Below are 18,279 nucleotides of genomic sequence, written 5' to 3'. Positions count from 1 at the left end.
ATAAAATTTTTTTTTATCAATTTTGGGCATATTTTCCAGCAAAACATGGAACTCCATTTTGGGCATATTTTTCGGCAAAACATGGAACTCCATTTTAATGTTAGGCTACATTGCTATTCGTCAACATTGTCAGGTTGTCATGAAAATTGTGTGGTATTGGTAACTTAGGAAAATGAGATAATATAGTTTTTCTTTTTCTCTGTGGTACCATTTATCAGAAAATCACCAGACAGTGATAAAATCTGTCTTGAGTTTGTCTGACATGCGGTATAATACATCACAAATATGTTTTCGAAGAAATAACAATGGAATGTTGAAAACATGAATTTTGAACCACTATTGGGGTGTAACAAGAGAAAGATATTTGTGTTTGGTTATCCAAGCTCACACATGCCAAGTACTTTAGCTTTTAGCAAACTTTCCTAATGTTTACTTATTGAGCATTAGCTTAACTTTTATTAGCGGTTAAAGTGCTGGACCTATTGGCCAAGGTGTGATTAATTAGGTAGAAAATGCGGCGCTCCAGAAGTGTGTGTACCGACTACCAATATGGAGGTAAAATTCAACATAAAAATAAATTACATATCCCAATTCGCATACAACATCCTGTGAATAATTTCAAACTTCAGGAATTATTTTAAATGACAATATATTTAAATATCGCCATTTGGTATATATCAGTTATTCTACAGAATAAAAATTAGGTTTTTCATTCATAAAAACTATGATCAGTTTGTAAATTGGTCATACAGCGGCTGATAACAAAACAATTCTATGTAGTATTAACATCTTTCAAATTATCAATATTTTATTATATCCTACATAACGTTCTTACACACATTCCCTCCAAACAAAGCTCTCTACAAGCAGCCACTTATATACATGTGGATACTATATTTTGTAAGGACCAAACAGTGTAGCGAGTCCCACAAGGGGGGTGTAGACAATTTTTTGAGGGGATGTAAAGCTAGTTTAAAAATAAAAATATTTGTTAGATTTGATACTGCCTACCTCATTTCGGATAAATTTCTTTATTTTGGATATTTACATTACATCCATGTATTTTCAACGAGTTTTTTGGTATTTGTAGCTTATCGTTAGATAGTTATTTTTGAAGACGGAACGGGGGGGGGGGGGGCCGAGACTTGACAAAGTCTAAAAAGGGGGCGTGGCCTAAAAAGTTTGAGAACCACTGCTCTAGACAATGTGATGAATATGGAACTAGAATCCTGTATTTTTAATACAATTTAGAATAGGCTATATAAATCACTTCTGCATAAAGTTAGTATTAAAGGATAGCGTTGTAATATAATGCATCCCAAATCAATTTTACTCAGATTCTGAAATAATAATCATATTATATTCCTCTATAGTAGATAATGAAATTTACAGTTTATACCTGGCAACACTTGACTGCAAATATCTTTCTCCAGGGAAATCAATCTTCTAAAAGTCCTTTGTGAGTCAGATAATGATGTTTCAGATTTCCCTGGACTGGTACAATCACTTGAAGAAGAGCCCGAAAAAGTATCACATGAAAGTTGAGTTGAGTTCAGCCCTGTATTTCCATCTCCCAGTTCAATGTCTGCATTAATGTAATATATTGAATAAATGAAATAGAATGTGATTGAAAGTATTGATTAAAACTTAATGTAATATCAATTTATTTCGAATCAAAAATTACTTTCTAGAGACTCCAGGGACATTTTTTCTATCTCATGAACATATTATAAAAACAAGCGAAGTTCAAGGATGGTGAAACTAACATTATATAGCAGGGGTGGGCAACGTTTTCCGGACCAACAGCCAAAAATTTTGCCTATTTAGACTGACAGGCCATGTAAGTGTGACGTAAAAAGTTACATTTCGTGAACAATATTTACAATGACCTTATTAAAGCCAAAACTCAATTCAAACGCAATCTCAATCAATTCCTTGAGAATTTTTTTAAATAAAATATCGAAATTTGGTTTTAGTTTAGTTGTGCCAGCATCAGGCAGGCCAGATTGAATTACCCAGCGGGCCATAGTTTGCCCATGTCAGTTATATAGTGTATGCAATGGGCATAAAATAAATTAAATAATTTAATATTTAACAAGAGAGCTACGCACAAATATATGGACACGTTAGACCAGAGCGAATCAGTCTTTACCGGTACCTTTGACGCTACCGGTACCCTCAAAAAAGTTCTGAATTTCCAATAGCAAGAATTTTGCAGAATCAAAACGTACAGCCAGTCATGACACTGACTAAAATCCGTGTTCCCATGGATAAAAAATAATACAGCAAAATTTTAGACGAAATATCAAATTTCATAGAATTAACGCAAAATTTTGAAATAAATAAAAGTAATAGCCTTCTAGCGAAGAAATTAATCTTTAACCACTGAAAATTTCAAAGCAATTGGTCCAGTATTCGAAGAGAAAAGCAATTTTTTAAAAACGTGTCAAAGAACAAGAACAACAACAACATAATATTGAAACGATCGTTATGGCCACTAAACGTGTCCAATAACAGACCATCTAGTGCTATCAATGGGATTCAAGCAAGTCACAGAATTTTACTCAGGAACACAATATTCCTAAACTATTTAGATATAAAACCTATAGATGCGATAATGATTCTTAATTGTCGCTTGGATCCAAGATATATGTCCAGATATGAAAATTATAGACTTTCTGAATATTACAATATGAATATGTTTTGCTTATATTGGTCACACTCTTACCTTTTCCATGAAAACTAATTTCCAGCAATAATTTATTCAGATCAATATTTTTATCCAATGCTTCGTCTTTTTCTTTTGACTGATTCATGAAATCTTTGCACATAGTAAGTATCTTATCAAGCCTTTGTTTTTCCTGAAAACATAAGGACAACGCTCAAATTTATCAACAGTAAGGCTTTAGAACACAGAGTTTTTCAAAAAGATTGGTCGTCAAGCGTGGCGCAGGTGATCAAATGATGGAAAAAAGCGTTTTTCTTCAATCAAAATATAACGTTGAATTTGAAATTGATTGGTTATTATCTGCCAAATAGGGCAATATTTTACCAATTTTATCAAAAAGATTCATAATTCCACTACATGTTTAAAAATGCATAAGATTTTAAAAAATTGTATTTCAAGATTAAAGTAAGCTAAATGAAAACTTTAATCCCACATGTGCTTACTACAACTTCAGAGTTTCAAGACAAAATTGTGAATGTTGAACCTCAGGAAAATTTCTGTTTCAAAAAACAACAAGGAAATACATGTTTACAAGTCTGAAGACATATTCAACAAAGTATTTGAATAAAAAGTTGGAAGAAGTCTAAAAATCAAAAATGTATGTTTCCTTCATTTTCTCAAAACAGTTTTTTTCTAGTTTCGTCCTGTTCGGTCGGAATATCACTCTGATGCTCAAAGCTTATGATATAATTCAACTTGACATCAGTAAATACAAACTGACCTATTACCGGTAACTAAACTCTCATTTCAGCAACTACTGTTCTGCTTTATTAGAAAGGAACTACCTAGAATCTTATCGAAAAATAAACCTAGCGGGGGAATAAATGGGACAATTTGTCACCCACACTCAAAATGAAAAAGCAATTCTCCCTACTCTCAATCAAATCTATATTAGCTATATTGATTTGATGACAAATTCAGAAACAGTCATTTCATTTTCTATATTTATCTCAGATGTCCACCATTTGACTTGTTATATGTCACAATGATTAAAATTACAATCAAACATAGACAAACCAAAAATAGCAGCAAATTAGTGTTCAGGCTTACTATAAAATTTTTCCCATCTAATTTTTAATAATACACATCAATTTTTGCCTGTTATGTTTAATTAAACATCCGAGAGTTACGACCATCTCTTCCAAGATTTTTCTTTTTTAATCGAATCCAATTACATAGTCTTTAAAAAAATACTTTTATGAGCTGCTGATAAATCAGTGGTTACTTAGCAAGTACTTTTATATGGTATTTCTTTACTTCTGAGGGGTTCGCTAAAACTTGAGTTGGGCATATAATTTTTAAATATAACATGAGTCATGAGCTCATGACGTAAAACACTACATCAGAAATCGCATTGCTCTGAATTACATCCCTTTCAAAATTAATAGTTTCCTTAATTACATTTGTTGAGTTATTTTTTATCCCTGACTCACAACTGACTTAAAAGGTGGGCCAGGGATGGCCAAAACTAAATATTTAGCAATACCAAATATATTTTGGAAATTCAAGTTCAAATGAGAATATATTTTTATTCTCTTCATTAATTAGGCTCCAAATAATTGCCATTATCTTACTAAAAGCCTTAAAAACCGCACTTCGTTTACATACTTTACCTTAATAAAATGTGAATAAAGGACACAGTCCCAAAAACCACTTTACAATCTGAACCACAAAATAATAATATGAGGCATACCACGCTATAAACTTTATTACAGAATTAGATACATCTGTAAACATAATATAAAACAGCCACTCTGATCTGCAAATACATCTCTTTACACGATGTTTGTCAATAAATTCCTGGTTTTACTGTCCAAATAAACCCACTCTCTCTCTGAACTGCTTGCTCTCTTTCTAATCTCAGGTAAACACAGAGTAAATAAAATTTCAAAGTCTGTGCACTTTCCAACTGTTTTCTGTGTACCAGCTGGTATATATGTAAAAAAGTAAACAAAAAAATAGCACTCAATCAAGTATGATTTAATGATAAATTGATTTTAAAAAGTAAACCATGTTTGATTTAAAGATAATCTGTTATACAATCTCAACAATAGGTTTTGAATTACAGATACATGTTTATTTCAAAAAACAAATTAAATATCTAAATACTATATCTGGCCACACTTAATTCTATTTATATCCTTGAAGATAAATGAATATCAAATTACTGAATACATTTTCTCTATTCCTTATAGAACAATAAGATGAACTAAGTATAAGTTACAATACAACCTATCGCTTATTAAGAAAGCAACATTCTACAGATCCATAACTTAAATGCATGAGAAACAAGACTGACACAACTAATGAAAACAATTTTCAGGGTGCATTCTTCTATTGAAAAAAAAATTATTACGTACAAAATGTCCTCAAAGTGATTATTATCTTTTGAAGTGGATCACAACACCATGGTTCAATGATCACAAATAATAACATGACTTTATTCCGACAGGGAGTGTCAGCAGGTCACTTCCAATACATGCCCAAAATATGTAGGATTATTATTTAAGTGCCCCTTGAACTTTAGAAAACACTGGGTTTCAATAGTATAGAATAGAAGGGGTCCCTCATAGTAGTCACCCATTGAAATATACACAATGAGGATGTAATAGAAATAACTCAATAGAGGATTTGAATTCGTCAAAAGCCAAAAAAAATTTGACAGCGAAAAATTTCGCTTAGATTAAAGGGTTTGCCAAATAATAGTCAAAATATGCTAATTTGAGGAAGTTTTGGCATGGGTAGGACTAAATGTTAGAGAAATATATTTTTATGATTGTGTTAGTGTGCTGTAAGACCCTTGAATCACTTAGAATTATAATAGAACACATTTTTCAAATACCAGGTTTTCCATGTTTAGATTTTATTTAATTTTAAATTAACTTAACAGCTACAGAGAAAAGCAAAAATGGTCCCTGAAGTTATATCTACTGAGTAAATAGACTCACCCGAACTACTGAAAACTGTTCTTTTCGTCGCTGTCTTACAGTCTCATCATGCAATAATTTCAAGTCATCTTCTAGATCTGTATCAACAGATAAAATTGATGACTGACTACCGAAACGATCTCTCAGAGATTTAACAGATGCTGAAAAGAAAATATACATCATCTTAACAAAATAAAGACACTGCTTTGAAAAGTTTTTGAGACCTTGGGTTTTAATTAATATGACTCTACAAATGTAGGCACATATACTCTAGGAAATTGAAAGAGTTTGAAACACCCGAGGTAGAATCTTTTCAATCACCTACTTTATTTAGTGCACATTCGGTAAGGTAGTTGGAGGTTATGAAATTTGAACAAGAGATCTCTAATCTGTGACAGCAATTAGTTAAGCCCTACATGTTAACCACTTGGCTCACCATAAACAACCAGAAATAATAGCATGGTAATATTTATAAAATATATTGTGTCCGTAACTATAAATTATAGTACAATAAATACGATTTGATGTTCATAACCAGTGATTATCCCAAATTTCAAAATCATAAGATATTTATGTATGGGCATGATACATACAGCCATACTTCAATGTCACATTCAAAGTTGGCCCAAAGATATAAGATAAAACATAATTTATCTATCAAACGCTTTCCCATCAAGATATATCTATATTTAAATCAGCAATAACTAGCAATTATTTTACATTATCAGAATATTTAGTATATAATTTAGTCATAAGGTCCGATGTCCATTAAAATAAAAAGACTTTATCAAAACAAGGACACACAAAATCATTCTTTATTTTGTGTTTTGTTAAGTTTTTCCGCCAGCTATCTTTATTAATTTAATAATAATATAACAAGGTTTCATTAATCATCACTGATCAATACCTAGACATGAATGAATACTAAAAATTCCTATCAAATCATATAAGAAATATACAAATCAATCACTTACGTGCTTTCCTCATTCCTGTTTTTTCACCATTGAGTGAAGTAACTGATATACTACGTCTAGTCCGAGGCAGAAATTCACTCCTATATAAATGCAAAATATTATAAAACATGTCTTATTAAAAGCAGAAACCTAAAAATAAATGATGTCTAGTGTAGATAAAGTGTAACACGTCACACAACCTGATCAATAATAAATCGAAATTCCTCGAATTTAAATATAATAAAACAGAAATCCAGGAAATCAAGGACTATCATCACGAATACATGAGATAAGAAACATTGTTGTTAATATTTTTAATTTTAGTGCAAATGAAATATGTGCTTTGGATGCCAGTCAGGCCAATTTAATAAAACTCAATCATAAATTTTGCCGTTTATTTTTAAGAATAGAAACAAATTAGTGAAATATCCAGAGATGACTATAGGAAATGTAGTCAGTGTTTATTTGCAGTCTGTACTTTTATTGTAAGGAAATATGCAGATTTATAGTAATATATAACAACTTTCAAATAAGGTATGGGTATTAAAAGGTAGTAACTCCCAAATGATTATGTATATTATTCAAACCCCCAACCTAAACAACTATCTTAACAAGGCTCACATGGATAGACAGAGCTTGAATAAAAACAGCATATGATGATTTTCTATCAGTTTCAAAAATTCCTCAACCTATAAATAGTTACTTATTAGTAGGTTCGGACATGCAATTCAAAATCACTGTAAAATAATTTGAGCAAGTTAGGTTTTTTGTGGTTATATGATATGATATATCTAAAAATACCTCGATGGGGAAGGGCTTCTTTGTTTGAGAGCGCTTGCACTTAGGTTTCTTTTGTATCTTTGTGATGGATCTATATGCACTCTAGGCGATCTCCCTGCGGAATTTAAACTCCGATCATTTCGAATTTGCAATTTATAATAATAGAGAAAGAGTTCCTCAAAAATTGAAAATAATCACAATTAATGGAATTCATACCTGTTGCAAATTTCCTATCAAGAAGGGGACTAGATGGAGCACTTAGGGATCTTGATTTTGAAGTTACAGTTTGAGTTGTCATACTTGTACTTCTACCCTGACTACGACCTCTGTCTGGAGATACGATGGTTGACCTTGATGTATAAGTTGGGGAGAGTGGAGGAGGAGATGTCACCCCTTCACTAAAGGGTATCACTGGCGTACCCGTTTTTGGAGATTTGACAGATCTATATGCTTTTGGCGGTAAAGGTGGCAGTGCAGTCTGTTGTTCTGATGTATGATCGTAATATTTCATATTTGGGTCCAAATTATCATAAGGTCCAGTGCTGTTTATATCCTGAAAGCAATAGAAGTATTTAGTAACAAGTAATGAGCGGCAATCTAAATTTGTGGTAGTCATTATATAGTAATGTATTGAATCATACTACATGTCTGAATAATTCATTATTAGGGAAATATTTCAATGATCCAAAATATTTTAAATTGTTATAAATTACAGTTTGAAATTTGAATAATACATTCAAAATAACTTGATACTGACAGATCTTTCGAATACAACAAACTCTGGTCAACTTAAGTCATGGCATCATAAATTCATTATCATCGTCTCAAGATGATAGACAGATGCATATGGATTAGTTTAAAATAAGAGGGAGATTCGAACCACCATTACACATTCTACTCAGTATGACACTGCAAGATATAACTAATTAATTAATCTTTCACAGTATGACTATTTCAATAAAAAATCATAATTTTTCAAAGCTATCCTATTAACTGAAATCACCAATAGCTCTAGCTTAAGGAGTAAGCACTCGCACTTGCTTATAGCAACAGATAAAAAACAACAACACCAATGACCTAATAAAACCATCTCACAAGAACACTAGTTAATGAGCCAATGAGAATTGATAGGTTACAAATCAATCCACTGTTGTAAACTAGGAATTTATGGTTTACTGATAAGTAGGTAGACTTCCCACTGCCCTCAGGCATCCACATTGTAAGTAACCATTTGCTTCCCTGATATAATTGAATAATCCATTCGTTATCATTCGAAGTCTAGACTACAGGAAAGTGGAGCAAATTAGTAGGGTCAGATCAATAAATGTCGAGACACTAAAAATTTTTTTTTCCATTTAATTTTTTTTACATATTATATTTGAGTTAAACTAGGGCAAAAATGGAACAAGCAATAAGTCAACAACAAAAAATTATGAACAGGGTGAATCAGAAAAACTAACCCACAAGCTTCTTAAATACCTCTAAAAATATGAAGAAAATATATTTATTTACCACCTGGATTTATGTTTCAGCAATCTAGGATGCACAAAATTATGTTCTATCTAGAATTTGTTCCCCATTAACTGAATTCCGTTTTTTGGGATCACAATGGGTCATTTTCAACATACATACCAAAAAAGAATTCTGACCAGCAGCTATGAATCTAAAATACTGTTGTACTATTATTACAATAAGCTTACTTCGTAGCGGTATGTTGTCATGGTAACAGCATTGCCAGAAGGCTTTATCGAAGGTGAAGAGCTAGATTCTACAGAAGATGATTTGAATCTGAAATACATTCAAATCGACTATTTAATAATAGGAAGTTCAGAAAAAGTTTGCTAATAAAGCAAAAAACAAAGTTATAAATATTATTATCTAGTTGTCTTTCTACAGAAAACCTAGATGCTAAGTTTCTAAATTACAAACTACAATTATATAGTGTAATCCAATACCTGTCTATATTTTCATGATTGTTTGTCTTCAATTTGCTACTGCTAGAAAACCTTGCAATTCTTGAACTTACAAGTCCACTTGGTACCTAAATTTCAAGAGAATGATTTGAGGTATCGCTCTCAAAGAAAATGAGAGAACTTGATATTTGCAGAAGCAAAATGAATAAAAATCAATTTGCACCTAGGTGTAAAGTTAAGTAGATACATACATAGATTGACCTGCAATGACTTTGATTCAAATTTAAACTTGTTTTATTGCTCGGTACGTAACAACAAGTAATAAAACAATCATACATGTATACAACTACCCTAGGGACTACTAAATGATCTTATTCTATTTAAAACCTTCAATTCTGTCAATACGATGTACAACCATCATTGAAGGGCTGATGAAATTGCAATTACGGTATGTGACTAAAGATGGTGCATTTCAAATGAAGTGGGTACCTATGAAGATGGATAAGGACCAAATATATCAAGTCGAATGTGTCATTATCAATATCATATTACTATGTAGTGAAGTGTCAATGAAGGTTTTAAAACCTCACTTATTCAATATAAGTTTTAATTAAGCATCCATGAAATGCAAATAGGTAGCATATTCTTTTTCATGCCCAAGCTTAGTAAGGAATATTTTTTTATGTTTTCACGCCATCATTCCAAGCAAGGCTCCGTTTCCATAAGATTCCATGGACATGGATAAGGCTACTTTTTTGGGGGGCATGAAATATTTCTGGTCCGGCATTACCTACCCAATTTATTATGCCCTGGGTAAAGGTGGGGTTTGAACAAGCATTTTTACCCTGCAATGCCAACAAAAAAGGTCTAACACTATAACTCACCAGGTTAACGAAAACTCACAAAAATTTTGTTACTACAATCAAGCCAATGTTGAAAATATAACAATTACCATAACTGAATCTTCTTCTTGATTCTCGAAGATTCTATGATCACCGTTGTTATTGTTGATGTTCGATTCAATATGATTGTCGGGTTGAAAAGCAGCTTTTGTATTTGGTTTAGGAGCAGCAGATAATGATGAATAAGTTAAAGATAATGGCGGTGAAGCAGCTTTTATATATGAAGGACTAGTCGGTGATGGATATGCAAAATACGGAGGCGAAGATTTGGGTGAAAACTTAGGTTTGGGTAATTGTTCGTGTGTGGGACTAGTAAAAGGTTTAACTGGGGAAAGTTCGTTTCCGTGATTATTAGCATATTGAAATGTTTTAGGTTGAATATCAGGACTTAACAGCACTCTACATCCGCCACTGTGATTCACAGTAACAGGTTTTAATTTTGAAGTTGTTTTAGCGGGAAGCGCTGGTGGAACGCTACTGAAATATCCTTGATTTTCAGAATAACTTCGAAATTTCCTTGGTGATTGAAGAAATGCTTGTTGAAGATTTCCATTCTGATATGAAGGAGTTGCTGCCTTGAAACTCATTGGTTCTGTTGTCTCGTGACCATTAACAAGCTCAAAGCCTAATTTACGATCAGCCTCAACTGTTGAACTTAAACTGATAGGACTTGGTGGTGAATTGTCATCAAGTTTGTTCGATTGTCTTTCATGCTCGCTGAGTACATTTGATGTATGCAAGATCTCGCTCAGTCTGTCTTGTGGTCCATCTATATCTAAAACAATATAATATTAGATTTTAGCTTTCGATAGTAAAAATGCTATAAATTAATAATGATTATTTGACCTCGGTAACAAGATATGGTATGGAACGAGGTTACAGTATAATCAATTCAGAAATACGCAAATAATTGCATTCAGTTCAGAGAGAAAATGAAGTAAATAGGCACAAAACTATACTAAAATATGACAAATCCCTTCTTAAAACAGACACACAAGAATTTAGTTGCTTGAGAAGAATGTATGGCTCACCAACCTACATTCACTAGTTTGGAATCAAATATAATTGTGCGAAACCTGTATATGATGCCATTCACCTCAATTACCTTGAAATAAATTTTCCATGATTGTTGTTGCTTCTAGGTTAGCCATTGTTTAGGTAAAAAATTGAGTTTCTGAATTATTTAATTCTTATCTGCAATTTCATACCTTGTTCGTGGCTTTGTGGTGCAGGTAGTTGGGATGAAGTCAACACTGGATCAAATAAAATTTCAGATTCCAATGATTTTGTAAACTCTGGTTTAGTTGGACTCAAGTTATCATAGACTGAACCAGTGGGACTGAATGGACACAGAGATTTCCTGAAAAAAATAAACAAATTTAAAACAAAAGCAGAAAAAAGTTCAAGACCATTTTTCCTTTTCACCCTGACCAGAAGGTCAGGCATCAAAATATACAAATACATGTAGATTTATTGGACAATTGGGCATAGTTAGGGTTGTACTGATGCGTAGCAATGTAGTACAGTAGAAGTGTAAAACACTTAACGGTACAACCCTAACTATGCCCGAATACTGAGGATAACAAAAAAGGGCCAAAAAGTTCAGGTTCAGGCATTCAATTCAACTGACTGAAGGGCAAGAATCAGTCACAAAATATCAGTAAATTTAACCCTGCCCAATTGCTGAATTATGCTTTCAAGTAAAGAAGTATGAAATGAACTGTTGAAATCGTACCTACAGATATACTGATATACTTACAAACTTACTATACTGCCAAAGCTGGTACTATCAACTACTCTACAGACTCTACTTCTAAACACATCTTGCCTGTCTTGACAAGTTATAAAGATAACTATGACATCATAAAATTCAATAAATCATATGTCTGTATGTAAAAAAAATTCTTCCCCATATAAAACCTATATAATCTGCAAAAGCAGTAGGTACGACGATAACTTCAGAACTTTACTAAGTTTACGTTTTTTTAGCAAACACCAAACTATACAAGATCTAGCTTCTGGTAAATGGTTAAGCCTTAAGATCTCGATACGAGTGTTTGGAATGCGAATTCTAAAGAAATTTATTCACCTTTTTTGTATTCATTTCCTGTCTAAGTTCCACCTTGCGTGACCAAAATGTCTTATTTTGGGTACGGCAAAATCCGCGGCGACAACGCAGGAAATCACTTTTTAGCAATTTGTTGTTCAAACCTAGCCCTGCTTTCACGCTTCCGAAAATATGGCAGCGCTATCACAGTTCGCTTACATCAGTGTTGTCCAATTTCTGAGTAGCAATTAGTCTTGGGCACATGACCTACGTTATTGTGAGCATAATTATGAACTCACAAAATAAATAACCCATCATAAATACGCCGATATCCGCATGGACTATTTTCACGGCGATCTCAAAAACAAAAGTGAAACTGAGAAAATCCTACAAGCTTCCTATACCCTTTAACCTTTTTCGGGGCGATCTTAAAAACAGAAGTAAAACTGAGAAAATCCTACAAGCTTCCTATACCCTTTAACCTTTTTCGGGGCGATCTCAAAAACAGAAGTAAAACTGAGAAAATCCTACAAGCTTCCTATACCCTTTAACCTTTTTCGGGGCGATCTTAAAAACAGAAGCAAAACTAGGAAATTTCTACAAAATTCCTATACCCTTCTACAGTCAACAGGCAGATTGTGACTATCCGTAAATTTCTGATATTGTATATCACTCGATATCTTTCACAGAGATATGGGCCCAAAATCTATTTCTACCAAAGCCGTTTCGGATTGTGTGTATATTTAAAGGCCCCGTGGTCCGTAGACAACAAATAAAAGTCTGAAGTTTCCTCTAAATCTAAAAGTTTTAACTGCAGGTAAATCGCTATTGAGTCTATTAAATTTCAACTTGGCTAGCTGTATTATTGAATGCCGACAAAGCCCCAAAAAAGTCCTACTGCGAATTTTCAACCAGCAATATCTAAGCGACCACAATTAAAATTCGTAAACAAACATTCAAGAATGATAAATTAACTTTCATTCCTCAGTAAACGCATACAACTACAACATACTGTAAGTTGTCGCCGTGGGATAATATATAATCTACGCAAACACGAGCCATTTAATTGAAATAAAAACATATTAATAAACATATCGCAGATGACAGTTGTTTCTGACAAATGTGAGATTCTCGACTAGGATTATCTGCTAATGTCTTAACAACTTAACTACAACACGCAGCGACCCAAACCGCGTCTATCTGTATGTTGTCAAGAAATGTGCCCAAAGGCTACGTTCCCCACTGTCGAGAAAGGAATGGTCTGTTTCGTAAACTGCAAATCATTCAACCCACGCAAGCACAAATAGTCGTTCGGTGATTAATCTGTCTTTGATCGGTCTCGCGAGACCTTTGCGCAGTAAAGTATCTGGGCTTACGAGGTTTCCATTAATCAGAACGAGACCATGGTTGGGTCGTTTTAATTGATTCTGATTTAGACCAAATTTGATAGCCATAACATACACAAAGTCCCTTGGACAATGTTGAACTTTCGGTTATTTCCACGATTGATTGCTATGGTCATATTGATACTGATAAAAAGTTATAGAAGGCTGGTATAGAATATGAGTAGTAGCTCATTGTCCAATTATAGAGACTGCAGTTCTCGTAACCTAGTGAACAAGAAACCTCGTAGAAATGGGTCAACGATAAACAATTGATTGATTTAATTTTATTCTCGACGATGCGAAACCACTGAATACGCAGCTCAGAATGTAATTAATTACCGATCTAAGCTATTCATTTTGCGTTAACTGGTATCCAACGGAGATAAAAATAGAAAATTTATGGGCCATTGACATAAACTGAAAAACTAAAATATGATAAATAAGAATAAAAATAAGGTAAAAGAATTATGCAAATCTACTGGAATTTGTTGTTCGGCACGTAAAATACTGAATAAAAATAAGTTGATAATTATGCAAATCTACTGGAATTTGTTGTTCAGCACGTAAAATACTATTTCAGTCTATCGATTTCTTTGTGAATAATCACATTTGCAACTATACTAGTTATTAATAATTCTAATACTGTGCGCACTTACTCGCGATAATCAGATGCAGTTGGTGGTTTAGTCAACGTTGTCTTGCCATCTTTTACATCATTGTCACTAGATAACACACCTGTACATTTGTAATTTCGCGCCTCCAGCGTAATTGCTTCACTAACTTGATCAAGTGATGCAATGATGTCATCCCAACATTCATTTTCAAAATCGGCGGTCATGCATTCTCGCTGGGAATCTTTAGAAATGTCTTTACCTATACAAATTGGAGATGTTGCCAGCATCATAGTTTTCAGTTCAGTTTCTAGAGTTTTTCAGTTCACATAACATGAATATTCCCGTTGAAATAGTTGTAAATATTATCGTACTATGTTTACACTTAACCTCTTTAACCTTAAAAAAATTCCTGAAAAAAAGATTCTAATCTAAATGAAATCTATAGGATTTTATTATTAGAATGCATAATTTCAATTTATCGATTGAACGATTAAAATTAGGTGCAAAATAGCATTCTGTAATTACGTGTAGACTTGAATTGAATAAATTTCCGCATATAATCTCGTAGATTAGGGGTTCGGGAAAAAAATATACAGGTGCAACATTTCAGGAATATTGTTACTTTTACGTAAAGATGAGATTCTTATTACGACATAAGGGCAACTTATATCTCATATTTGCACTCTCATATAAACAAGACATCACACCATTTCATGTTATCCTGAAATCCAAGCTACAGCACGAAATCAATCAGTGTATGAAATAAAACTGAGAATGTGACTAAATTCTCAAGCTACCAACAACACTCGTCTACGTATGGGAAGCAGACCGTGAAACATAGGTAACCCCATCATGTCCCTAACCAAAATTTTTAGAATGATGCCTTTTGTCGTCATTTGAGTCTTCAGTTACGTTGATTTGATCATACCGGAAAGAGGTAAATCCCGCACATGTGGGAGTCATGGGAAACCTATAGCAATTATTATTCTACCGGTATAGTATTGAAAATCAAATCTAATAGTACTGTATACAATATACGTTTCGTTACACGTACCTACTAGCTGGCAAATACCAAGTAGATTCGATGAAAAGGCAACAATTATAAATAGCTCGCACCCCCGGTGGCAAATAAATTAGCTGAAAATTTCATTATTGCTACAACGAAATTTACACCTTAAATTGGTATTATTAATCATTTGCCGCAAATCCTATCTACTCGGCGCAAAATATTCATGTCATAAGCAAATTGCAGTTCATCGACGAGAGAGTCGTGTCATCTATTCTATGGCTTATCTTTCACAACACAACATAACCTGGAAATAAAGTAAAGCTCTTCACGCCTACCTGACACAAGTTAGTTTACATTATCGCGTAAATGGGAAACGGCCTTTTGCACCGCGAAACAAAGAAAACGTTGTGTTGTCCGGCAACCGTTTACATCTTTTATTATAGTTTATAATTTCAGACATATATCAACTTATTCATCCGTATATCATACTTGGACAATTACAGCAATCGCGGTCGGGTCCTGGTCAAGTAGATAAATTAGTCAAAGGCTGGTTTTGTTTTTACGGTAACGGTGTTAAGATTTCAATCGCTTTATTTTGTTTTGGTTGACTAGTCAATCTATCTAGTGATCAAATAACGATTGTCATACTTTGTTTTGTATTTATTTTTTAACGATTTAAAAACAACAATTGGACAAATTGAACATGTACGGCCAGAATGTCGAACTTCGTATTCATAAAATTTGTCGTTCAGATTAGCGAATGAAAAATTGTTTGAGGAATATCTCTCAAAACCAGTTATTGGAATAAACAATACAGGTAATTCGAATAGTTCGAAAACTTTGGTTTGGAGACCAGCATTCCGGTATCATAACCAAACGTAGAACACTGAAATAAATGTGACGTTTGATTGATTGCATGCTCTGCAACAGGCGCCTGACTTATGATTCCCATTGTCCAAGCCCTTTTTAACGAAAGCGATCCGTCATTTCCTTTGGGAATAGTCAGGCCATATCGAGTATCGAACCCGCGGCGAATAATTTACGACTCTATATCGAATAACTTTATTTGAATTTGCTGAGTGTCGCGAACTTTAACTTTCGAGAAATATTGAAACACATAAAAACTCCCGTAATATGTGTACCATGTTAGGGTTAGGCCATAATTTTATTCCAATTTCCTTATTTTAGTTCTATCACGAGTTCTTGCGCGGGGACTGTCTGTGTTAGTCAAGTGAATATACCCCCTGCCCATAGGTTTCAGCCCTTTTACACAACTCGATGTAAAATAGGCGAGAAAAATTAGTTACCTCCATATTGGTACAAATACTCCTGGAGCGCCAAAAAAACTAATATAATGTACAGAACGAACTACAATGTAATCCATACTTCGATGTCATGCCTGAAAACTGCTATTAATAAGAGCCGTACTCCATATGTTCATTATTGCGTCAAAATTATCATAAATATTTCTTTTAAGTTTTAAAAAAATATTCTTTTTGATTTCGTACTGGTCTCGCAGCCTGTCAAAGTAGACCGCTACTCTACCTCTAGGAAGGTTCTCAGCGCTGCTGTGTTGATCCCTGCCTTACTGTAATATAAACATCTTCTTCGACTGTTTACTTCTTTCCATTTTCTCATACCATTATCGTTCATAGAGCAGACTGAAGTGTTTTGCTCGGCTAATTACGTGTTTCAAAGATAATTATCTCTCAACGAGTCGATTATACTGGACGGGTCGAACGAAATAATGCATCAAACGAAAATTAGTTGGTAATCCGTACCGGAAAATTATTATTATCATGTTTAGCTGACCCCCTTTGAACGTAGCGGATTAGGACCAAATTATAGAAGCGAACGAAGTAAATTTCGGTTGAATATCATTCGCTTAGTATAGTCCAACTGGAAAAAATATTGATTCGTTTCTTCCCAAATATAATTTTTAGTATTTCACACTTAATAACACACTTTATAAAAATTGTTTTTTTTTTCAGAAAACTAGCAAATGTGTATTAGATGGTGAACAAATACTCAGTTGCGATTATGAAATTAGAATGGGTTATAACTCACTATGCGATACACACCTTTTATAAGGTGAGTAGTGAGACAGCATTTTCTACAGATTCGCGGATCCGACACTTCAAGAAAAAAAATGAACTACACATACAATCAATCAAAGATAAGGAGTTTTTTACACTTTAACCGATGGCTGTAAAAAGGTTGTCCCAGAGGATATGAGGAGAACCGGATAACACATTTTATCAGAAACACTGGCCTTATGTCGACTTTTACACAAACTGTTACGTTGTGTTGATGCACTCCATGAGAACAACTGGTAACCGAAGATCGGTCGTTCAAGGGCAAATATGCGTGACACAGTTATCGTTGTAAAACAAGGCTAAATAGAAATGCGTAGCCGTGAACCTTCTTCTCTGTTATTTTTTCTCCTTGGTGAATACTTCCATCGGCAAAATTTCCGTTGCATTTTCGTTACATTTTCTTTTTTATTTCTAATACATAACCTCCTTTGTATTAAATTCAATAATCGCTACTCGCACTTGTCCTACGCTTAACGAAACGTTCCACCATTGTACTGTTGTTATACAGTATTACAGTACAACACACAATTCGTCATTTCAATACTAATGTCTTTAGCAGCGGGAATGAGGCCAGAAAATATCGGCACTTCGAACTATCTGAAAAACACTAGATAAGACGTGACGTACATACATGGACCATATTCGCACGTTTATGATTGTACTTATTTCATACAAAGTAATTGAAAACAATCTTGTTTTACTCAAGTATGGCCATGGTCTAATTTAGGAGTCCAGCCATTTATCATATAAAATTAGCATTAAAAGCAACGACTAGTGTAGTCGTTGCATTCAGTCATTCATGATCGGCAAATAGTATTATTTGTGCCCATCCTTGAACCTGAGATTTTTCAAAAATATGTAGTCTAATCGATCACTGTCTGGTTAAATTAGACATAAAATTGTTTGCGCTCCGCATGCCACCCGT

General features: G+C 33.6%; 1 protein-coding gene across 2 annotated transcripts in view; it reads right to left on the bottom strand.

Annotated features, from left to right (window-relative positions):
- The window catches only part of LOC120336893 (pleckstrin homology-like domain family B member 2), a 36,453-nt gene extending 21,791 nt beyond the window's left edge, over positions 1-14,662 (bottom strand). For both annotated transcript variants that reach the window (XM_039404673.2, XM_039404674.2), the window contains exons 1-11: positions 14,292-14,662; positions 11,412-11,563; positions 10,254-10,978; positions 9,344-9,429; positions 9,089-9,176; positions 7,605-7,941; positions 7,410-7,503; positions 6,630-6,709; positions 5,677-5,816; positions 2,729-2,861; positions 1,400-1,585 (exon numbers count right to left, since the gene is read on the bottom strand). In XM_039404673.2, coding sequence (XP_039260607.2) covers positions 1,400-1,585; positions 2,729-2,861; positions 5,677-5,816; positions 6,630-6,709; positions 7,410-7,503; positions 7,605-7,941; positions 9,089-9,176; positions 9,344-9,429; positions 10,254-10,978; positions 11,412-11,563; positions 14,292-14,539 — 2,269 coding nt within the window. In that variant the 5' untranslated portion in view covers positions 14,540-14,662. The remainder of the gene's footprint in view (positions 1-1,399; positions 1,586-2,728; positions 2,862-5,676; positions 5,817-6,629; positions 6,710-7,409; positions 7,504-7,604; positions 7,942-9,088; positions 9,177-9,343; positions 9,430-10,253; positions 10,979-11,411; positions 11,564-14,291) is intronic.
- Between the last annotated feature and the right edge of the window lie 3,617 nt (positions 14,663-18,279).

Source organism: Styela clava, chromosome 2 (genome assembly GCF_964204865.1).
Source record: "Styela clava chromosome 2, kaStyClav1.hap1.2, whole genome shotgun sequence".
NCBI lineage: Eukaryota > Metazoa > Chordata > Ascidiacea > Stolidobranchia > Styelidae > Styela > Styela clava.
Note: the sequence above shows the minus strand (reverse complement) of the source record. Positions and strands in the feature narration are given on the sequence as shown.